The 24,233-nt window shown below is 38.8% G+C and overlaps 2 protein-coding genes across 5 annotated transcripts in view; one reads left to right on the top strand and one right to left on the bottom strand.

Moving 5' to 3' along the window:
- The window catches only part of C5H4orf33 (chromosome 5 C4orf33 homolog), a 22,048-nt gene extending 15,187 nt beyond the window's left edge, over nt 1–6,861 (bottom strand). The window contains exon 1 of one of the 3 annotated variants that reach the window (XM_025386665.1): nt 6,453–6,861. The gene's annotated coding sequence lies outside the window, so the exon portion shown is untranslated. Of the gene's footprint in view, nt 1–4,317; nt 4,453–6,452 lie in introns of those variants that run through there. The other 2 variants (XM_025386663.1, XM_025386664.1) reach the window with 2 other exon arrangements.
- Nucleotides 6,862–6,864: 3 nt separating this feature from the next.
- Nucleotides 6,865–24,233, top strand: part of SCLT1 (sodium channel and clathrin linker 1) — a 211,044-nt gene continuing 193,675 nt past the window's right edge. For both annotated transcript variants that reach the window (XM_025386661.1, XM_025386662.1), the window contains exons 1-2: nt 6,865–7,420; nt 18,412–18,479. In XM_025386661.1, the coding sequence (XP_025242446.1) occupies nt 7,387–7,420; nt 18,412–18,479 (102 nt within the window). In that variant the 5' untranslated portion in view covers nt 6,865–7,386. The remainder of the gene's footprint in view (nt 7,421–18,411; nt 18,480–24,233) is intronic.

Genomic DNA, 24,233 nt, shown 5'->3' with positions numbered 1-24,233 from the left:
TTTTTTTTTTTTTTTTTTTTTTTTTTTTTTTTGAGACGGAGTCTCGCGCTGTGTCACCCAGGCTGGAGTGCAGTGGCGCGATCTCGGCTCACTGCAAGCTCCGCCTCCCAGGTTCACGCCATTCTCCCGCCTCAGCCTCCGAGTAGCTGGGACTACAGGCGCCCGCCACCACGCCCGGCTAGTTTTTTGTATTTTTAGTAGAGACGGGGTTTCACCATGTTAGCCAGGATGGTCTCGATCTCCTGACCTTGTGATCCACCCGCCTCGGCCTCCCAAAGTGCTGGGATTAGAGGCTTGAGCCACCGCGCCCGGCCAACAACTTTAGTTTCTTATTGCAATGACAAATTTGTTTTTTTTTTTTAAACTTTATATTGCTTAAAGAACATTCATGTCAATCTAAGTATGCATAATATTTATAAAAATTAACCTAAAAAGTATAGTCCATCCTGCCCAGTAGTTAATGGTCTAGTTTAAAAATAACATAAACTAGAGACAGATGATTCTCCTTCAGTAATCTTCTGAGATTTAACCCCCACAGTCTTTCAATTTCTTTGTATTTGAAATTGTGCTCATTAAGTAAAGACAACTAAAATGTCAATGTCCTTGACCTCTTGGGCTAGCGCTCCCCTCCTAGTCATTCTCTATTAACCTGTACACTGCTCTATTTCTATTCTTACATGGCACTTACATGGCATGACATATTTGTTTCTTGACTCCCTGAACCCAGCTAGAATGCCTATAAGTGATGCTTACTATTTATTTGTTGAGTGAATAACTTTTCTAGTCCCTGGATCTAACCCTCTAGATTTTGTGCAGGAGAAACCTACTGTGTTCGTGGTATCGTCATCATGACCATCACGTAGTGTCATTTAACACTACATATCAGATCAATACAACGGCTAATAACAAAGATGATAAACCCAGAAATTCCCTTCAATTTAGTTTATCAAGCATTTATTAAGTATTCATCTTATTTCAGGTACCATACCAGGTGCTGGGGCAATAATATATAAGTCTACGGCAGTTTGGGATGGTTCTCATGTAACTAATCAATGAAGTCCCCATTTCCAATATCAGTTGCTTCATTTTGCAGTCCTAAATTTAATTCAGTGGGATCTTTATACCAAAGTAAGTTTTAGATGAATCAAAGATTTAAGCATAAAAATCAAAATCATATAAAAACAAGAAATAAAAAGAGAGTTAAATAAAATCTTAATAGTAGTAAGGTAGGAGACAAGCTGGACCTGTTTTCTGAGCACCAAGGCCCCACTGATTAAAACAGAATCTAATCAAAACAAAATGAAGCAAAAGAAACCAGCTAAAACCAAGATGGCAACAAAAGTGATCTCTAGTTGCCCTCACTGCTCATTACACATTAATTATAATGCAGTAGTATGCAAAAAGAAATTCCCAACAGTGGCATGACAGTTTACAAATGCCATGTTTGTAAACTCCTAGAAGTTACCTTATAAGGTTTAAAAAAGGGAGAAACCCTCAGTTCTGGGAACCCTTCCTACTTTTCTGGAAAATACATGAATAACCCACCCCTTATTTAGCATATAATCAAGGAATTGTCAAGTATATAACTAGCCAACAATTCATGGGAGCTGCTGCTCCTACTCTGTCTATGGAGCAGCCATTTTCCCGTAGTTTGTTGCTCTGATAAACTTGCTTTTGCTCGTGAACCCTTTCCTGAATGAAGCCAAGAACCTTCCTGGGCTGAGCCCCAATTCTGGGCTTTCCCTGCATTAGTAGAGAAAACCTTTTAAAATAGAAACCAAAACCCAAACATTTTACTACATAAATATAACAAAACTAACATGGATGCAGCTGGAGGCTATTATTCTAAGCAAATTAATGCAAGTACAGAAAACCAAATACCACATATTGTCACTTATAAGTGGAAATTAAACATTAGGTACTCATGGACATAAAGATGGCAACAATAGACACTGGGGACTACTAGAGGGGGATGGGAAGGAAGGGGCAAAAGTTGAAAAACTAACTACTGGGTACTATGCTCACTACCCAGGTGATGGGATCATTCATACCCCAGATCTCAGCATCATGGAATATAACCATGTAACAAACCTGCACATGTATCCCCTGGATATAAAATAGAAGTTGAAATTTTTTTTAATAATTAATAAATAATATAATAAAAGCAAAAACCTCCTTCCCAAGTTCCCCTTACCCCAAAAGTCTATCATTAACAAAATCAAAAGACAGTCTGGAAAAAAGTATATGCAAGTCATACTTGATACAAATAACTAATTTCTTTGATGCATAAAGAGCTCCTAGAAATCATAAGGAAATAACAGAAAAGTGACCAAAAATTATGAACAGCCAGTTAGCTCACAGAGAGAAAATGCAAAATGTTCACTTACAATGACAGAAATGCAAACTAAAACCACAATAAATTACCATTTTTCACTTAGATTGGCAAGGATCAGAAAGTCTGATAACATGCTGTGTTAATGAGGGCATTGAGAAAAAATCATAATGTTGCTAGTGAGGCATAATTGATACAGCCTCTGTGAAGAGCAATATGTCAGTATCAAAATAAAAATGCAAATATCCTTCGACAAAAATAATTCTAGTTCTAGGAGTTACTATACCTGCACATATTCAAAATGCGTAAGTGTTGAGGATATTTGTGGTAGCATTGTTTATAATAACAAAATGTTGGAAGCAACTTAAATACCCATCAGTAGAGGACTGGTAAAAAAAAAATTATGCTATATCATACAATGAAACACTGTATAACTGCTAAAATGAATAAGGCAGCTCTAAATTAACATCTATGCTAAAATACGTTGTGAAGTGAAAAAAAGCAAGGTGCATTTATTTAATAAAAAGGAAGTTTATTTGCATATATGCTTGTGATGCATACACTATCTCAGGAAACACCAAGAAACGAGGTGGTTACAGTGGTTGCTTCCCTGAAGGGAATTATCTGCCTGCAGATATGGGAAGGAGGAAGCTTTGCTTTCAACTTCATCACTTTTTAAAAACCTATTTGCATTTTATACTATGACAGACACGCATTACTATTTTAAGGCAACTGAATGGTTTAAAATTATTTTTTGGTCGAGCGCAGTGGCTCACGCCTGTAATCCCAGCACCTTGGGAGGCCAAGGCGGGCGGATCACAAGGTCAGCAGATCAAGACCATCCCGGCCAACAAAGTGAAACCCCGTCTCTACTAAAAGTACAAAAATTAGCTGGGTGTGGTGGCACGCGCCTGTAGTTCCAGCTACTTGGGAGGTTGAGGCAGGAGAATCGCTTGAACCCGGAGGCGGAGGTTGCAGTGAGCTGAGATAGCGCTACTGCACTCCAGTCTGGTGACAGAGCAAGACTCCGTCTCAAAATAAATAAATAAACAAATAAAATAAGGCTGGTCTCCTAAGAGTATGGCGGCTGCCTCTTCTCCCCTTTATATTATATATGCTGAACGTTTCCGAAAAGTCATAATGCATATTATCAAGATGATTACTGTCCTGCAATTCAAGTTTGGCTGTTTAGACTTTTTTTTTGAGACGGAGTCTCGCTCTGTCGCCCAGGCTGGAGTGCAGTGGCCGGATCTCAGCTCGCTGCAAGCTCCGCCTCCCGGGTTTACGCCGTTCTCCTGCCTCAGCCTCCCGAGTAGCTGGGACTACAGGCGCCCACCACCTCGCCCGGCTAGTTTTTTGTATTTTTTAGTAGAGACGGGTTTCACCGGGTTAGCCAGGATGGTCTCGATCTCCTGACCTTGTGATCCGCCCGTCTCGGCCTCCCAAAGTGCTGGGATTACAAGCTGAAGCCACCGCGCCCTGCCTGTTTAGACTTTCTTAATACAATGTTTATTGTTAATCTGTATGTTTCTACTTTTAACCCCTATTCTTCAAATTGCTCTTAAAACAAGTCAAAAAAATAAATTTTCAATTATTCTGATTGCTTTCTCTTTACCTGGAAAGACCTCTAAAAGGAAACGAAGGAAGAGAAAGGAGATCGAACACTGGAGCATTAAGAACCCGGGAAAAGAAAAAAAAAGGTCCACAAAGTTTAAAAGAAATAAATTATGGTAAAGGTGTTTTCTCAACCAAATGATCCGCAAGGAAAATTTCCAAATTCCTCTGCTCAACAAAATTTCTTTTAGTTTTTCTACAATAATCATTTCTTTTCAGTTTCCATACCGCCCCGAGGCCCCGCCCATTTATAAGAGAAACGAAGACACGAGGAAGTCAGCCTGACAGTGGGAGTACGCTCAATTAGCAGGAGACAACTGAAAAGTAAAATACTTTTCATTGTTTTCCAGAGATCAAGCGAAAGACAAGACCTGGCGACCGCGAAAGGAATGTCAGAGAGAAGAGGGAATAACAAAAGAACACAGACCACGAAGCTTTTCTCAAAACACTGGCTTCCTCCTCTTAGCCGAGGTCAACGCAGAGGGCTCGGCTTTAGGCTCCACCCAGCTTCCTACACGTTCTGGGGGAGGGGCTTGGAACACTGAAGCAGGGACACTTGATTTTTCCAGGAAAGAAAAATGTTGAAGGGCCACAGGTGAACATCTGAAGACTTCTAATCGTTCCACTAAAGTTTGAGTGGTTTCCTAGAAGAAGGAAGGGTGATTCAGAAATAAAAATACCGTGCAATAATTTGAAAATCAACTGTAAAGCATTAAGATTACAACAGAACATGTACAGAAATAATTCATTTAATACAACTACAGGCTAACTGGCTATATAAGCAAAAACTATAAATTATATTATAGCAGCTATAAATTAGATTATACTATACTCCTGGGGAGGCATGTTCATGGCGGTTAACAGTTGTGAAATTAGAACCATCCTGCCTGAGTTCAAATCGCAACTCAGGCACTTGCCAGCTGTGTGATCTATTCTGACCCTTGCTTAAACTTCTAACTTTGTATTCTTCATGGTACTTTGCACATAGTACTGGGTGCTCAATGTCAATTGATCAACCGAATTAATGTTAGTGAAAGTCACTAATTTTCCATCTATACAAATATCTATGAGTACGTACATTTCCACTTGTCATTCCTTGTATTCAATTTATACTAATAGATACTTTCCAGGAACATCTACTGAATTCTTTCATTCCTTCCATCAGATATTTAATCAATTCTGTGTTCCAGGTATTATGATGGAGCCTGGAGACAAACTACAAAACATGATAGATAATGCAGGAAGGAGCATGAAATAAGTACTAAGGTGGCACCTACCTTGGGAGAAGTGGATAGAGAACTCAGGACGTGTGAAAAGGAGAAACACGAGAGGGGATCCTTTAAGGATAAGTGAAAACAATTTTGTTTCCTAATGATGAAACTTACGTTGAAAATACTCCATTAAAATTCATCTACTAAAATCTTGTAACCACAAACACAAAAACAAAAAACTATCACGATCATAATTATGATCATGTAAGCTAAAAAAAATCGAGTGCAGACACAAAAATTTTCACCTGAGATACTCACTTTATGTAACTACCACTCATCATTATAGCCAGAAGGTATTTGCTTCCATCCAGTTTGGGTGTAAGCATAGAGTTAAGTCTATAATTATTTATTTGATGCCAAGTAGAAATACAATATGACAATATACAAAGTTCAAATGTGGGAGAAGTTACAAGCAAGTCCTCGGAGAGTCAGTGAGATGTTTATGAAGAAGGAGTCATATACTGAACTCCATAAACGAGTTGGAGCTTGCACACTCAATTTTCCCTTTATGTAAAAAGTTTTCGTGTAAACATTATAGCTACTAAAAATCAGAACAAGTTCAATTATCCACGACCCAAAGCTAGATTAGACCTTTTCAATGATTATTAAGCTACACATCCATATTTAACAGCTAGTCTTTAGAGGAAGGGACCATCTCATTCTATTAACAGCGAGTATTGAGTCAGGCCTTCAGATGCCTAACTGCACATATTCGAATACATTTGTAAAAATTTCTTAACACATATCGCTAAGGTTACTTTATACGACATTATGAGTACAGGACAACAAAACTCTTAAGCTGTTAAACAGAAAGCCAAATCAAGCTGCATCTATGACATGCCTGTTTAGTGAAACTTTACTTCAATCCATAAAAATACAATTTATTAAAAGCGCAAAACTAGTGGCTAGCTTCAAATTAACATATTTGTTGCTAGTGGTGAGATTTCCTCCAATGTTAAATAATTAAAAAAAAATACGTTTTAAATCCAGATAAAATCAATTTTCAAAAATGAAAATCGTAATCTATCCACAAATGTAAGTTTTACCGTTTTGTTTTTTGCAAAAAAAAAAAAAAGTACCTTTTATCTTTCCTTATATTTGAGGAAAAAAGCTTATCTTTGAAGAAATAGCTGCTGAATTTGCAAGATCTTTTGAATACTTCTAACTACATGCTTTATTACTACACAGTTAAATATTTAAACAACAGTTGTCTCCTTTGGCAGGATGGTACTTACCTTCTTGAGATGACCAAATCGAAACACAGAACTCCTCCAGAGGTACAGCCTTGGTGGGAGATTCTGAAGACCCAAGTCTGTCTTCTACCCCTAGCCGCATGAACCTGCATCCTTTACTTAGTCCAGAAAGGCTTAGTATATTAGTAACCCAAAGATAGTGAGGGCATTTAAACTGTGTATTTCATGCCCTACTCACGTTTGCACTTTGGGTTTTAAAAAAAAAAAAAAAAAAAAGAGGTTGGGCCCCACCACCTGGAGACACTGTCCCACCAGTTTGCCCGCCGCGCCAAGCCGGTGGCTCAGCTGTCACCCAGGTTCTCACGACTCCTCCTATTGCTTGACAGCCAGCCAATAGCGTGCTAGGACTCTAGGACGCGCGATGGCGTAAGCGCCAACGCCCGCGTGATGACGCAAGCGGCGTCACCGTCTCCAAGGAGTGGTTCGGGGCACCGGTTTCAAAGTCGCAGGGCGGGCCGAGTGGACTTCCGCTGCTGGCCTGGGGCTTCCCAGCCGTGTTGGCGTCGTCTTCTCCAACCCACGCCGCTCCGCGTAGAACGCGGCTCTCAGGCTGCCCTCCAGCTCCCGCGGCACTCTCCTAGGTGGCCCGACGAGACCCAGAGTGACCCGCGGGACGCCTGTATCGAGCAAGTCCTCTTCCCACCAGGGTGGGATTCGGTTGAACGTGGAACAGAATTCACCTGGCGCGCCCCCAGCAATCTTCAGTCTCTCTCCAGGGCCTGGGACTCGTCTGGGGCGCGGGGGAAGGAAGCGTGGCGGGGCTGTAGATGCCGCGTGAGTAGGATGCAGATTGCACCGCTGGGGCGCTTGACAACCAACCGAGCGTTGGCTTAGTTTTGTTTTCCCGCACTGCAAGCTCTGTGTCTTTCAGAGGAAGGTAAAGGTGGTGAAAACTCCAAACTAAAATTGTATCGAAATGGCTACAGAAATCGACTTTCTGAGAGAGCAAAGTAAGCTCCATGTTTTTTTGAGACTTCATATTCACATACAATGTTTAATATCGTCGTCGTTGACCGACAAATCTTTTTTGAATGCTGGTTGGGTACATTTAAATTTGTAAAAATTTAAAGAAGTTAGTTGCAGGGAAAAAAAAAAGCTTGATGGTATACGTGAGGATATGTGTATATTTAAGCAGAACCGTATGGTGGTACTTGTGGCTTACACAGAATTCTGCTAGACGCTAAACATGTTTGTTATGCTCCTCTCGTGCTCTGAAGATTAGAAGGCTAATGGCCAGCAAGAGTTTCCAAGTGTGCATTTAAAACCTAGGGGCCCAGCTCTCTGGCCATTTATTAAAAAGGTGTTTATTGAACTCCTGTTTCTATTATGTACCAGACACCATAGAAGAACAGCTGCTGCAAAGATAAACAGGAGAGTTTTTTACCTTAAGAATTTAATTTGGAGAGGGAAATGTATTCCAAAGTATATTGAAGTGGCAGCAACTGCTGGCTCTTTTGCCACAGTCTCAGGAATTGTTGGAATGATTAAATGAATATTAAAATGTGTAAAGGATTTAGAATAGTATCTGATACATTGTTAATTTATTGTTATGTAATAGTTAAATATTAACTGTTACACGATTATTATTAAAATATGTTCAAGGAAGGTGCTATTAGGCTGAAACGTGCAATACCAATATGAATTTAGTATATAAAAACTCTAGGCATCCCAAGTAGAACAATATTTGCGACACTGAGGGCATTAGGAATATGCTTTGTTAAAGATTTGCAATAAGGCTGGTTTGAATGTAATATTGATGTAAATTGAATTGGAATATCTATATAGGGAAATGGCAAGTGCAGTCGAAGGAGTAGAAAGGGCTGGATGGTGAAGGGCCCTGTCTTCTCTGTGCTAAGGAGTTTGGACCACTGCATGGGTTATAGGAATTCAGTTGAGAGTGGCATGATCAAATTGTAATTTAGAAGGCCCGGTCTGATTTTTGTGGGGAATGTGCATTATAGCAGAGTGCAGTTAGTTGACTACTGTCATCATTCAGATAAGAAGTAAACTAAGTTGGGCACAGGGAGGTTGGGGATCAGGGGATTTGAAGGAAAGAGGTAGAGGACGCTTCGTTTTTGCTTGAGCAACAGGGAAGTTAGGAAAAAGGTAGTAAGTCCCATTTTGGCAGCATTATAGACCAGTGGTTAAGAACTCAGTTAGCCTCTAGATTTAGTCTGCCTGGGCTCAGAGCCTACCTCTTTCCAGGTCTGTGACCTCGAGCAAGTTTCCTAGCTTTTCTGCACCTCAGTTTTCTCATTTGTGCAATGAGTATAAGAACACAAGAATCCTCTTGAAGTTGTGAGACTTAAATGAGATGATGAAAAAGCAGTGAGCATAGTGTCTGGCACATTTTAAGTGCATGGTATATGTTATCTAAAATAATTAATGACACTGTAATGACACAATAACATTATCATTATTTCTTAGGTTTGTAGTGAGAATATCCCCATCCCATAAGAACAGCTAACTGGCCACCATAAGAGTGGTGTGGGACAGGAGTTGGTTGATGAGGAGTTTGGCTAGAGTCAGGAGAGTACTTGAAGCAGTGAGAAACTATTAATTTCATAAGAATGATCCAGCCAGAATTCTTAGATAAAACTGAGATCCAAATACCAGGGGGAAACAAAAAAGAGAACTGAAGCATAGTAACATTTTTTGAAAAATGAGTGGTATTTAATAGTTCCACAGAAGACAAGTGGAGTGCAAGAAGGAAATCTCAAGCAGAAGGAGCAGAAGAAGGAATGGTTCAAAGGCTTAAAATAACTGGTTTTATTCAGGGAATCGGAGCCTAGAATGGTAGCGTATGCATGAAGAGATAAGAATGAGAGTTGAGTGTCTGCGTTGCTCTGCTTTTTTCTTTAACTGGATTTTGCATGCCATTTGAAGGTGGTGGATTATTCCATTAAGTGACCCACCCAAATACCAGCCCAGATAAAGATAGATGGTCTTCTTTCCACCTGCCTCTGACTTTTTCTACACTGATTTCTGTTGATCTCGATTGTCTCTTTGTTCCTTTTGAATTTGGGAGCCTAGGTCAAGACCATTTGTTTTGGTACTTCTCAACTGGCAACCCCACATGACATTTCCTCTGATAATTACTATTTCAGCTTTACATATCATAACAACAGGCAGCTCCACACTCAACCAGGCTACTAGTAGAGTAAGCTTGTAGCATATTTGCTGTGTACTGTTCTTCCACCTCTGTCTGGGAAAGATCAGTTAGTTTTTAGGAACCTGTTCAAAGAGGTACTTGTATTATCAATCTAAGGAACTAAGAATTCATTCATTAGTGGGGTGTGAGACTCACTGGCAGAGTGGTAATGGACTCATTTTTTTCTTTCCATTCTCTTAACAGTGTTGGACCCAAACATTTTTAATTTTGATGAAATAATTCGTCAATTTTTTCTTTTATGAATTGTGCTTTTGGTGTCATGTAAGAAATCATTGCCTAACCCAAGGTTGCAAAGATTTCTTCTATGTTTTCTTCTAGGAGTTTTATAGTTTTAGGTTTTACATTTACATCTATGGTTCATAGAGTTAAATTTTATACAAGGCATGAGGTAAGGATCCAGGCCACTTTTTTGCATTGGATGCCCAATTGGAAAAACTACCCTTTCTCCATTGAATTACTTTTGCTCCTTTGCAGTTGTTTATATATGTATGTATCTATTTATGAACTCTATTCTTTTCCACTGATTTATTTGTCTTATCTGGACACCAATACCCCACTGTCTTAATTATATCAGCTTTATAGTACGTTTTAAAGTAAAATTGGTTCTTTTTTACCTCATTGATGTATCTCTTTAAATTTTCTCAGCTATACTTTGTAGTTTTTAATGTTTAGGTTTTGCACATCTTTTGTTAGATTTATGCCTGTGTATTGAAATTTTTGATACTACTGTAAGTGGTATTATTCTTTTACTTTCAGTTTCTGATTTTTCGTTGATAGTATGTAGAAATAACATTTCTTTTTTATTATTATACTTTAAGTTCTGGGGTACATGTGCAGAACGTGCAGTTTTGTTACATAGGTATACATGTGCCATGGTGGTATGCTGCACCCATTAACCAGTCACCTACATTAGGTATTTCTGCTAATGTTATCCCTCCCTTAGTCCCTCACCCCCCAACAGGCCCCAGTGTGTGATGTTCCCCTCCCTGTGTCCACGTGTTCACCTTGTTCAGCTCCCACTTACGAGTGAGAACATGCAATGTTTGGTTTTCTGTTCTTGTGATAGTTTGCTGAGAATGATGTTTCCAGCTTCATCCATGTCCCAGCAAAGGACATGAACTCATCCTTTTTTATGGCTTCATAATATTCCATGGTGTATATGTGCCACATTTTCTTTATCCAGTCTATCATTGATGGACATTTGGGTTTGTTCCAAGTCTTTGCTGTTGGGAATAGTGCCACAATAAACATACGTGTGCATGTGTCTTTATAGTAGAATGATTTATAATTCTTTGGGTATATACCCAGTAATGGGATTGCTGGGTCAAATGGTATTTCTGGTTCTAGATCCTTGAGGAATCGTCACACTGTCTTCCACAATGGCTGAACTAATTTACACTTGCATCAACAGTGTAAAAGCATTCCTATTTCTCCACATCCTCTCCAGCATCTGTTGTTTCCTGACTTTTTAATGATCGCCATTCTAACTGGCGTGAGATGGTATCTCATTGTCGTTTTGATTTGCATTTCTCTAATAACCAGTGATGATGAGCATTTTTTCATGTTTGTTGGCTGCATAAATATCTTCTTTTGAGAAGTGTCTGTTTATATACTTTGCCCACTTTTTGATGGGATTGTTTGCTTTTCTGTTGTAAATTTGTTTCTTTGTGGATATTAGACCTTTGTCTGATGGCTAGATTACAACAACTTTCTTCCATTCTGTAGGTTGCCTGTTCGTTCTGATGATAGTTTTTTTTGCTGTGTAGAAGCTCTTCAGTTTAATTAGATTCCATTTGTCAGTTTTGGCTTTTTTTTGCCGTTGCTTTTGGTGTTTTAGACATTAAGTCTTTGCCTATGCCTACGTCCTGAATGGTATTGCCTAGGTTTTCTTCTAGGATTTTTATAGTTTTAGGTCTTACATTTAAGTGTTTAATCCATCTTGAGGTGATTTTTGTATAAGGTGTAAGGAAGTGGTCCAGTTTCAGTTTTCTGAATATGGCTAGCCAGTTTTCCCAACACCATTTATTAAATAGGGAATCTTTTCCCCATTGCTTGTTTGTGTCATGTTTGTCAAATATCAGATGGCTGTAGATGTGTGGTGAGAAATAATGTTTTTTAATATTCTGCTCTACAGCTTTGCCAAACTCATTCATTAGCTCTAGTAGTTTTGTAGAGTCTATCAGTAGTTTTATGTAGATAGTCTTGTCATCTGAAAATAAAAACAGTTTTATTTCTTTCTTTTCAATTTGGATGCCTTTTATTTCTTTTCCTTGCCTTATAGCAGTGACTAGAATCTCTGGTACAGTGTTGAACAGAAGTGGTAGGAATACACATCCATGTCCTGTTCCTGATCTTATGGGGAAGGCATTTATCTTTCAGAATTAGGTATGATACTAGTTGTAGGTTTTTCATAGATGTTCTTATGTTGAGAATGTTCCTTTCCATTCTTAATTTGCAGAGAGTTTTTATCAAAATGGATGCTGGATTTTTAAAAATGCTGTTTCTGCATCCATTGAGATTATCAGATATTTTTTCATTTTTCATTTGTTAATAGAGTGAATTACATTGATTAATTTCAAATGTTAAAACCACCTTGCCTTTCTGGGATAAATTCTACTTACTCATGATGTATAATCCTTTCTCGATTATTATTGAATTTTATTTTATAAATGTTTGCTTAAAATTTTAGTGTGTTCAGAAGCTTTTTTTTCTTTTTGGGACAGGATCTTCCTCTGTTACCCAGGCTGGAGTGCAATGGCACAGTCATGGCTCTTTGCAGCCTCAACCTCCTGGGCTCAAGCGATCCTTTTGCCTCAGCCTCTTGAGTAACTGGGACTGCAGGCACATGCCACCATATCTGGCTATTTTTTTTTTCTTTTTGTAGAGATAGGGTCTCCTTATGTTTCCTAGGCTGGTCTTGAACTCCTGGGCTCAAGTGATCCTCTTGCCTCCCAAAGTTCTAGGATTATAGGCATGAGCTATCATGCCCAACCTATGAACCTTTTTTGCTTTTCTTTTTTTCTTCCTTTTTTTTTAATTGCTCAAGGGTCTCACTGTCACCCAGGCTGGAGTTTAGTGGTACACTTGTAGCGCACTACAATCTGGAATTCCTAGGCTGAAGCCCTCCACCTGCCTCAGCCTCCTGATTAGCTGGGACTACAGGCATGTGCCACTGCACCTGGCTAATATTTTTATTTTTATTTTTTTGTAGAAGCGGGGTCTTCCTTTGTTACCCAGGCTGGTCTTGAACTCCTGGGCTCAAGTGATCCTCTTGTCTCCCAAAGTGCTAGGATTATAGGCGTGAGCTATCATGCCCAACCTATGAAGCTTTTTTTCTTTTCTTTTTTTCTCCCCCGCCCCCCACCTTTTTTTTCTTTCTTGCGCAAGGATCTCACTGTCACCCAGGCTGGAGTTTCGTGGTACACTTGTAGCTCACTACAACCTGGAACTCCTAGGCTGAAGCCTTCCACCTGCCTCAGCCTCCTCAGTAGCTAGGACTATAGGCATGTGCCACTGCACCTGGCTAATATTTTTATTTTTATTTTTTTGTAGAAACCAGGTCTCCCTTTGTCACCCAGGCTGATCTTGAACTCTTGGTTTTAGGCAATCCTCCCACTTCAGCCTCTTAAAGTGCCTTTTTTTCCCCTGCTTCCCAATATTTTTGTCTGGTTTTAATCTCAGGTAATGCCAGCCTCATAGAATTACTTGGAAAATATTTTGTACTCTTCAACTTTCTGTAAGAGTTTGTATAAAATGGTGTTATTTCTTCCTTAAATATTTGATAGAATTCACCAGTGAAGCCAACTGGACCTGAAGTTTTCTTTGTGAAAAAGTTTTAAAATACAAACTTAATTTCTTTAATTAATAAAGAGCTATTCAGTACTCTGTATTGTACTCGAGAAGAACCTCTACAGGTCTCACATTCCCTAGGGTTCTTTCTTTGTGCAGTCTTCTATACTTTGTCCTGCCAATTCTAGTTCGCTTAATCTCCACTACTTCTCAGCTCCACCTCTTAATAAGAGTCCAGTGATCTCCACTTGCATTTCCTCCCCCCGTATCATGGCCGTGGAAAGTCTCTTAAGTCATTAAGGTGGGGCAGTCATAGGGCTTACCTCATTTGTTTCATGTCTCTGATTATCATTGTCTGATGTCTAGTGTACTGTAAGACATTGATGATTTATTTTCTTGCTTTTTCATGTGTCAGGCAGAAAAGTGGTCCATGGTATTTCTTCTTGAGTATAAGCAGAAGTCCTATTCAAGTTATCCTACTTTTTGATGTCTTAAACTCAAGTATGTTACTCCTACTATAACTGTTCTTTGACCTCCTCAGACCTCTATCCTTTGAGCCCTTCATTTTCTTTACTTCCTTGACTGCTTCCTAGTTTATTTTTACTGGTGTCTTTTACAGGCTGTAACCATTACCCATTAGTCCTTCTGCTCTTGTCAGTAATCTTAATGTGATTATGCCCCTGCTTCTCTATAGCTGATGCCCAGTAACACCTCATGCCATGATTGGTTGATTTTCCTTTACAATTCTCATACCCAATGCTGTACCTATAGATACCTATAGATAGCTCAACCCTCTGGATAAGTGCCTTCACAAATTCAAGGTTAACAGAGCTAGTAGGTGACTGAGCTGAGATTTGAACCCAGGCAGTCTAGTTTCAGTGTCTCTTTTCTTAACTACTACACAAAAAGCATACTTGCAAGAAAGGAAAACTATAGACCTGTTTCACTTATGCATGTTGGAACTAAAATCCAAAATAAAATATTAGCAAATTGAAACTCAATGAATGTGTATATGTGTGTGTATATATATACATACATGCACCAGCATCTTCATATATTCAGGAAATGCAAAGTAAATAAGTGAGATAAGTACTTGTAGAATGAAGGAAATAACAGAATTTAAGTTACAGTAAAATTTTCTTCAGATTATAGTCAATCTATGAAGATTGAAAGTGTTTCCCTCATTATTAATACATAATTTACTTCTTACCCTATTTAATTACTGAGGACGCAGATCTAGTTTTTTTCTTATTTGAAAACTCAGGGAAAAAAAGAGGTTTGTATTGTGATTAATAGTTTTTCTTTTTTTAAAATTTAGCTTTTATTTTAAGTTCACGGGTGCATGTGCAGGGTTGGTATATAGGTAAACTTGTGTCATGGGTGTTTGTTGTACAGATTATTTTGTCACCCAGGTATTAAGCCTAATACCCATTAGTTACTTGTCCTGATCCTCTCCCTTCTCCCACCCTTCACCCTCCAATAGGCCACAGTGTGTGTTGGTCCCCTCCATGTGTTCTCATCATTTAGTTCCCACTTATAATTGAGAACATGCCGTATTTGGTTTTCTGTTCCTGCATTAGTTTGCTAAGGATAATGGCCTCCAGCTCCATCCATATTCCTGCAAAGGACATGATCTCGTTGTTCTTTATGGCTGCATAGTATTCCATGGTATACATGTACCACATTTTCTTTAACCAGTCCACCATTGATGGGCATTAAGGTTGGTTTCATGTCTTTACTCTTGTGAATAGTGTTGCAATGGACATACATGCTCATGTGTCTTTGTGGTGGAATGATTTATATTCCTTTGGATGTATACTCAGTAATGGGATTAAAGGGTTGAATGGTATTTCTGTTTTTAGGTGTTTGAGGAATTACCACACTGTCTTCCACAATGGTTGAACTAATTTCCGCTCCCACCAAAATGTATAAATGTTCCTTTTCCTCCGCAACTTCACCAGCATCTGTTATTTTTTGACTTTTTAATAATAACCATTCTAACTGGTGTGAGATAGTATCTCACTGTGGTTTTGATTTACATTTCTCTAGTGATCAGTGATGTTGAGCTTTTTTTCGTATGCTTGCTGACCATATATATGTCTTCTTTTAAAAGGTGTCTGTTCATGAGCTTTGCCCACTTTTTAATGGTATTTTTTCTTGTAAATTTAAGTTCCTTATAGATGCTGAATATTAGACCTTTGTCAGATGCACAGTTTGCAGAAATTTTCTCCCACTCTGCAGCTTGTTCACTCTGTAGATAGTTTCCTTTGCTATGCCAAAGCTCCTAATTTTAATTGGTTTCCATTTGTCAGTGTTTGCTTTTGTTGCAATTGCTTTTGGCATTTTTGCCATGAAACCTTTGCCTACTCCTATGTCCAGATGGTGTTGCCTAGGTTGTCTTCTGGGGTTTTTATAGTTTGGGGTTTTACATTTAAGTCTTTAATACGTCTTGAGTTATTATTTATATATTGTGTAAGCAAGGAGTCCAGTTTCAGTCTTTTTTCATATGGCTTGCCAGTTATCCAAGCACCATTTAAAGTAGGGAATTCTTTCCCAATTGCTTGTTTTTGTCAGGTTTGTTGAAGATCAGATAGTTGTAGGTATGTGGCTGTAATTCTGTGTTCACTATTTTGTTCCATTGGCCTATGTGTCTGTTTTTTGCACCAGTACCATGCTGTTTTGGTTACTGTGGCCCTGTAGTGTAGTTCGAAGTCAGGAAACATGATACCTCCAGGTTTGTTCTTTTTGCTTAGAATTGCTTTGGCTATTCAGTCTCTTTTTTGGTTTCATATGAATTTTAAAGTTTTTTCCAGAGAAACACTCCATAGTTTTCTGTGTAGGAGTCTTAAACATCTTCTATTGTATTTATTCCTAGGCATTGATTTTTTTTATGGTACTATAAATAGCATCTTTTACTGTTTTCTAACTTTATGTTGCCAGTATCTAGAAATATAATTAATTTTTATATATTGACCTTGTATCTAACAACTTTGTAATCTTAATGATTGATTTTTAAGAATGTATCTGTGGTTTTTTTGGATTAATCACATATGCACTTATAACTATGAATAATGACAGTTGTTTCATCCTTTCCAGCCTTTATACCTTTTAGATCTTTTACTTGTTTTACTGCATTAACTTTGACCTCCAATAGAGTGTTGAGTAAATGTCATAAGAATTTATCCTTATGTGATTCCTAATTCGGGGGAAAGTTTTCAACATTTTTACTCATAAGTATGATGTTTGTTGTGTATTTTACATAAGCATTCATTATAATAACAGTGTTCCCTTATAGTCTTACTTTGCTAAGGCTTTATTATGAATATATCTTGAATTTCATCAGATGTTCTTTAAAAATAACTTTGAGATGAACATAGTTTTTATCATTTTATGCTAGTTTATTTTCAATTTCTTTATTTTCTGGGCTTATCTTTATTTACTCCACTTGGCTTTCTTTGAATTTAATTTGGTGCTGTTTTTCTAAATTCTTGGAATGCATTTGTAACTTCAGACTTTTTCTCTAGTATGTGCAATTAAAGCTACAGATTTTTAAGAAAGTTTTGAGGTATCACATTTTCACTCTTGTTCACTTCAAAATACTTTAAAATTTATTTTGTAATTCCTCCTGAGATCTTTCTTCTTCTTCTTCTTCTTTTTTTTTTTTCTTTTTTGAGATAGAGTCTTGCTCTGTTGCCCAGGCTGGAGCGTAGTGCAATCACAGCTCACTGTAGCCTCAAACTCCTAGGCTCAAGTGATTTCCTGCTTTGGCCTGCCAAAGCAGTGAGATAACAGGCATGAGCTACCATGCCTGGCCAAAAGTGATTTCTGAACTTCCAAACATATAGAGGATATAGAGGATTTTCCTTTTTTGTTGTTGTTGTTGTTGTTTTTGGTTCTTGATACCAACTTTATTGTGCTGTTGTAAGGTAACATACTGTCTTTGGTTTCAGCCCTTTGAACATTATCGAGACTTTCTGTTACCAGTAAATAATCAACATTAAATGTTCTGTGTGATCTTGAAAAGAATGTGTGATTGCAAATTTATTGGGTACTATGTTGTATGTATGTTACTTTTCTTGATGTAAATAAAAATATGGTCTTGTTATTTCTCTTTTTTTCTTTCTCTTTTCTTCTTCTTTTTTTTTTTTTTAGAGTCTCACTCTGTCACCCAGGCTGGGGTGCAGTGGTGCGGTCTTGCCTCACTACAACCTCTGCCTCCCAGGTACAAGTGATTCTCCTGCCTCAGCCTCCCAAGTAGCTGGGATTACAGGCATGTGCCACTACACTCGGCTGATTTTTGTAGTTTTAGTAGAGATGGGGTTTTGCCATGTTGGCCAGGGTGGTCTCGAACTCCCGACCTCAAGTGATCCACCTGCCTTAGTCTCCCAAAATGCTAGGATTACAGGCATGAGCCACCAGGCCTGGGCTGGCCTTGTTATTACCGGGACCTCTTACCTTTATTCTGGTGAATAAAGGTCTTCCCCCATTGTCTCTTACCCATTCCTGTTTAATTTGGATTCTTTGTCCTGCAATTTCTCCTCAAGGTGGAGGTTTGTCCTGGAAGAGTTTCAAAATTTCAATTGGTTTTAAGAATTCTAAAAGATATGACTATAGCTTATCTTCCCAATGCTTCTCAATTTTTGTAGCAGGAATAAGATGTGGAGAATATATTTTACTTTCATTAACCCGAAGAGCACGCCAGCAGAGACTGAGAATTCATGTTTATGAAATCAGAAAAGGTAGTTCTTTGCAGATGTTATTTTTTTTTGACTTTGGCAGTGATTAGTTGGCTTAGATATAGAAAAGGGCCTATTTTCAAGTTTTAAAATGGTGTATTGAAATTGATGATTCATATTCTCTTGAGAAGCAGTGCGGACTAGCCCGTTTTGCATCAGATACATCAAATGATTACTGTATTTCTAGTTTTAAAGAATTGAACATTACTCAATGAACTGAAATCTGTTCTCCCCCTTGTTTCAGATCAAAGACTAAATGAAGATTTTAGGCGGTATCAAATGGAAAATTTTTCTAAATATTCATCTGTACAGGTATGTAAATTATAAATTCTACTTGGGAATATTCTCATGTGAAGTTGCCTACAGCACTTTGAAACTTGGCTTACAACTTTGACTCCTGTAATGGGAAAGCTTGTTTTTGCTTAATGAAAGTAAATCTTTTGTCAATAGAAATTGCCCTTTTCCCCCAACCAGAGTTGGAGCTTATATATTATATATGATATATAAAATGTCTGAGTTCTAAAATGAGAATTCATTCGAATTTTGAAACATCCTAAAATTGTTTCTCAATATACATTTAGTTCTGTGTTTTAATTCTGTGCATTCTCATAAATTATGACAGAAGCATAAACTAATGCAAATTGTAAATAATATATGGTTTTTTGAAAATGTCTTTTTTCTTTGGTTGTCATATCTTCTTATTTAAATATTGTGTTTAAAAAATTCTTTAGCCAGAAAGGTATAATTATTGGTAGACTTTGCATTACAGAATATTTAAAGGAAGGTAATGACTCATAGGTTAGTGGTGACTCTCTATAGAAGCAAATAGGAGTGTTTTGCTTTTACATAAATGCATTTTATAATTAGAACTTAATTTGGTTTGGATCTGTGTCCCCACCCAAATCTCATATGGAATTGTAACCTCAAATGTTGGAGGAGGGGGCCTGGTGGAAGGTGATTGGATCATGGGTGCAAATTTCCCCCTTTCCCTTCTCATGATAGTGAGTGAGTTCTCATGAGATCTGGTGGTCTTAAGTGTGTAACATCTCCCCATTCTCTCTCTTCCTCCTGCTCTGGCCATGTAAGACATTCCTGCTTCCCCTTCATCTTCCACCATGATTGAACATTTCCTGAGGCTTCCCCAGCCATGCTTCCTGTACAGCCTCTGTTGGGGAAACCAGCCCCACACCACCTGGCAGGTACCCTGAGTCCAGCGGAGACAAAGGAGTTAGAAAGAGTCAGAATAAGCATTTAAAAGGTGGGTTCAGGGGACCGGAACATTGGAGGCTTGCTCATGGCCCAGAGCTCTTCTCCGCCTAATTTATTAGTTTACAAGATCTTTGTTCTTAGGGCAGATGGGAGGGGTAGGAAGCGATGAGGAAAAGGATTAATCAATGAAGGAGTACTCGTGAGTCATTCAATAAGATATATAGCAGTGGCAGGTTTCTGTGAATTTCCTTGAGCAAAGGTGTGTGTCTAAACTACTTAAGATCTTTAACTTATAGGGATTGAAACAAGTGGGAGTGGGTCTCAGGAGGAGCCAAGATGTTTGATTATACTCCACTGCTTCAAGGGAGTGTTATCTCCCTGAGCAACCTGTGGAATGCCGCTGAGCTATTATGCTCTCAGGGCATAAAGATATGAAGGCAATAAGGAGACTCTTCTCCTCAGAGGCTCCCCATGGCTCCCCATAGGTGTCTCATACAAGGGAGACCAACTCATCTGGCACCACAGAACCATGAGCCAACTAAATCTTTTTTCTTTATAAATTACCCAGTCTCAGATGTTTATAGTATTGTGAGATTGGATTGATATAGAAACTTTGTACCAGTGAATGGACATTGGTATAAAGATACCTGAAAATGTGGAAGCGACTTTGGAACTGCATAATGGGCAGAGGTTGGAACAGTTTGGAGGGCCCAGAAGAAGACAGGAAGATGAAGGAAAGCTTGGAATTTCCAAGAGACTTGTTGAATGGTTGTGACCCAAATGCTCATAGTGATATGTATAGTAATGTCTAGGCTGAGGAGGTCTTAGATGGAGAAGAGGAACTTACTGGGAACTAGGGTAAAGGTCACTCTTGCCATGTTGTAGAAAGAGACTGGCAGCTTTGTGCCCCTGCTCTAGGGATCTGTGGAACTTTAAAACACATATGTGTTTGCAAAGAGATGGTCTGAAACTGGAACTTATATTTAAAAGGGAAGTAGAGCATAATAGTTTGGAAAGTTTACAGCCTGACCATGTGATAGAAAAGAAAAACTCATTTTCTGGGGAGAAATTGAAGCTGGCTGTAGAAATTTGCAAAAGTATAATAAAATATTAAAAAATAAAAATAAAAAAGAGGAGCTGAATGCCTAAGACAATGAGGAAGATGCCTCAAAGCATTTTGGGGCCATTCACCACAGCCCCTACCATCACAGGCCTGCAGCCATAGGAGGGAAGAATGGTTTTGTGGGGCAGGCCCAGGGCCCCACTGCCCTGCACAGCCTCAGGACATTGCTCCCTGTGTCTCAGCTGCTTCAGCTCCAGCTGTGGCTAAAAGGGTCCCAGATAACATCTCAGTCAACTGCTCCAGAGGGTGGAACCCATAAGTCTTGGCAGCTTCCACATGGTATTAAGCCTGTGGGTCGCAGAGGACAAGAGTTGAGGCCTGGAAACTTCTGCCTGGATTTCAGAGGATATATGGAAATGCCTGGATGTCCACACAGAAGCCTGCTGCAGGGGTACAGCCCTCATGGAGAACCTCTGCTAGGGCAGTGCAGAGAGGAAATGTAGGGCTGGAGCCCCCACACAGAATCCACACACTGGACACTGACTAGTGGGGCTGTGAGAAGGGAGCTACCATCCTCCAGACCAAAGAATGGTAGGTCCACCAACTTGCAGTATATGCCTGGAAAAGCCTTAGGCACTCAATGCCAGACTGTGAAAGCAGCTGCAGGGAAAGTACCCCTGCAGGGCAACAGGGGCAGAGCTGCCCAAGGCTGTGGGAGCCCACCCCTTACATCAGTGTTGCCTAGATGTGAGACATGGGGTCAAAGGAAATTATTTTGGGCCCCTAAGATTTAATGACTGCCCTTCTGGATTTTGGACATGCCCTAGGGCCTGTAGACCCTGTCTTTTGATCACTGTCTCCCTTTTGGAAAGGGAGTATTTACCCAATTCTATACCTTCGTTGTATCTTGGAAGTAACTAACTTGTTTTTTATTTTACAGGGTCATAGGCAGAAAGGTCTTGCCTTGTCTCAGATGAGACTTTGGACTGTGGACTTTTGAGTTAGTGCTGAAATGAGTTAAGACTTGGGGCACTGTTGAGAAGGGATATGAGATTTGGGAAGGGCCGAGGGTGGAGCGATACACTTTGGATTTGTGTCCCCGCCCAAATCTCATGTCAAATTGTAATCTCCAGTGTTGGAGGAGAGCCCTTGTGGGAGGTGATTGGATCCTGGGGGTGAATTTTCTCCTTGCTGTTCTCGTGATAGTGAGTGAGATCTCATGAAATCTGCTTGTTTATAAATGGGTAGTACCTCCCCCTTTTCTCTCTTCCTCCTGCTCCAGTCATGTAAGACGTGCCTGCTTTCCCTTCACCTTCTGCATTCTGAAAGTTTCCTGAGGTCTCTCTAGCCAGGATTCCTGTACAGCTTGTGGAACAATTAGCCGATTAAGCCTCTTTTTGTAAATCACCTAGTCTTATGTATTTCCTTATAGCACTACAAGAATGGACTAATGCAGAACTAAAATTGTTTTCAAGGTATTAAAAGTGAAGATCTTGTTTTTAGTATGAAAAAGGAATAGTTTATTTGGTTGGCTTGAATACTTATTCTTATAGATTTTTTTAATATATATTCAATATTTAGCTGACTGCTCTATGCTTTTATTTCCAAAGACCAGATTCAGTCCACAGAGTCTTGAAGCTATCCATTCACTATTTACTGTTATAACCATATTATTTTTATTATAATGTATAATTTTTATGCATGCTTAATAATTGTAATAATTTAAGTGATAGAAAATCTTTCATATTCCAACAGCTTTTAAATTTTGCTCAGAATCTTAAGATTTTTGCTTCTGTTTAGTGTCTTGTGGAATAGGCCTGAACAAAAGAGTAAAAAAAAATTTATTTTAAAACCGCAGATGACTCTGGGCATGGTAGTGCATCGTATCTGTGGAAAGCTATGGTTGACTTGATTATGAAAGATGGTTTTAACAGATAGCATAATGGTGATTCTAGCCTTTCAGATGCACCTGCATTATGCATTCTGATTATACTAATTAAAGCTCAAGAGTAGCAGACCTAGTAGGGACAAATCTTCCTTTACAAGAGTGTCCTCTTTGGAAGAATTATAACTGCTTTACTTTTCTGAAGCTAACTATTCTTCTCTTATGTGTGCTATTCTTGTTGTCTTGCAACCAAATCTTGTTCCCTATCTCTTTAGTGGTAACATACTCTTACTGCATAGGAGTCCTCTGCCATCCTCCATGTCTTCAGAACATGTTGCTGTTTCCAGACTCCCATCCCCATGGACCTTGCTTTTCACTGCATGTTTTGCAATAGTAAGAGAGGAGATGATATGACAGCATGAGAAGGAGATTAATCTGCTTTCTAGCAATAATGCCCATATCCTTGACCATATGTAGTGCATCCCTAGAGGGTTCTTTACTTCAGATATATTATTTCAGTTTCTGAAAAAATGTTGAAGAGAATTTTTGTTTTTAGTTTGTTTTCTGTATGTTTTATAGTAAAGGAAGAAGTAGAAGGAAACCATTATCAATGGGTATGTGGGATCCAGGAGTGCTAGCTCATGTATCTTATCGCTGTAACTTAGTTGTTGCTGCTAGCAACAGAAATCTTTTATAAATTTGTGTTTCTCCTTTTTGTTTAGCCGTGTTTTCCAGATACCTAAAACAGTTTGGTCAGTAGGCATTTGATAAATATTTGTTGAGTGAATGAAACAGCTATGTTCTTCCTCTTTTTCCTTCCCTCCTACCCACTTATCTTCCAACATGATTTCAACTCTCTGTGTCAAATATAGTGAAAGTCATGGAGATATGAAAAGTCATGGTCAACTTGGGAAATACAAGTAGTACTTACTTTTTAGTTTTATTTTTCAAGATAAAGTCCTAAAGTCCTTACAGTGGGTGTCATAAAATTGCCAGGAGTTGTGTTAAAGGAACATACTTTATTGAGTCTTTTTATGACACTGGAAAAACAAAGCAACAGGAGTTTGATATTTATTTCTTGTATTTTAAGCTGGAACTTGAAACTTGATTTTCTATATAAACTTTGTTAGGTGTAATGGTGAAAATTATTTTTTTAATTATTATTATTATACTTTAAGGTCTAGGGTACATGTGCATAACGTGCAGGTTTGTTACATATGTATACTTGTGCCATGTTGCTGTGCTGCACCCATCAACTCGTCAGCACCCATCAACTCGTCAGCACCCATCAACTCGTCATTTACATCAGGTATAACTCCCAGTGCAATCCCTCCCCCCTCCCCCCTCCCCATGATAGGCCCCGGTGTGTGATGTTCCCCTTCCCGAGTCCAAGTGATCTCATTGTTCAGTTCCCACCTATGAGTGAGAACATGCGGTGCTTGGTTTTCTGTTCTTGTGATAGTTTGCTAAGAATGATGATTTCCAGCTGCATCCATGTCCCTACAAAGGACACAAACTCATCCTTTTTTATAGCTGCAGAGTATTCCATGATGTATATGTGCCACATTTTCTTAATCCAGTCTGTCACTAATGGACATTTGGGTTGATTCCAAGTCTTTGCTATTGTGAATAGTGCCGCAATAAACATACGTGTGCATGTGTCTTTATAGCAGCATGTTTATAATCCTTTGGGTATATCCCCAGTAATGGGATGGCTGGGTCATATGGTACATCGAGTTCTAGATCCTTGAGGAATCGCCATACTGTTTTCCATAATGGTTGAACTAGTTTACAATCCCACCAACAGTGTAAAAGTGTTCCTATTTCTCCACATCCTCTCCAGCACCTGTTGTTTCCTGACTTTTTAATGACTGCCATTCTAACTGGTGTGAGATGGTATCTCATTGTG

This window comes from Theropithecus gelada, chromosome 5 (assembly GCF_003255815.1).
Source record: "Theropithecus gelada isolate Dixy chromosome 5, Tgel_1.0, whole genome shotgun sequence".
In the NCBI taxonomy this organism is placed as follows: domain Eukaryota; kingdom Metazoa; phylum Chordata; class Mammalia; order Primates; family Cercopithecidae; genus Theropithecus; species Theropithecus gelada.
This window is presented reverse-complemented; position numbering and strand designations above follow the sequence as displayed.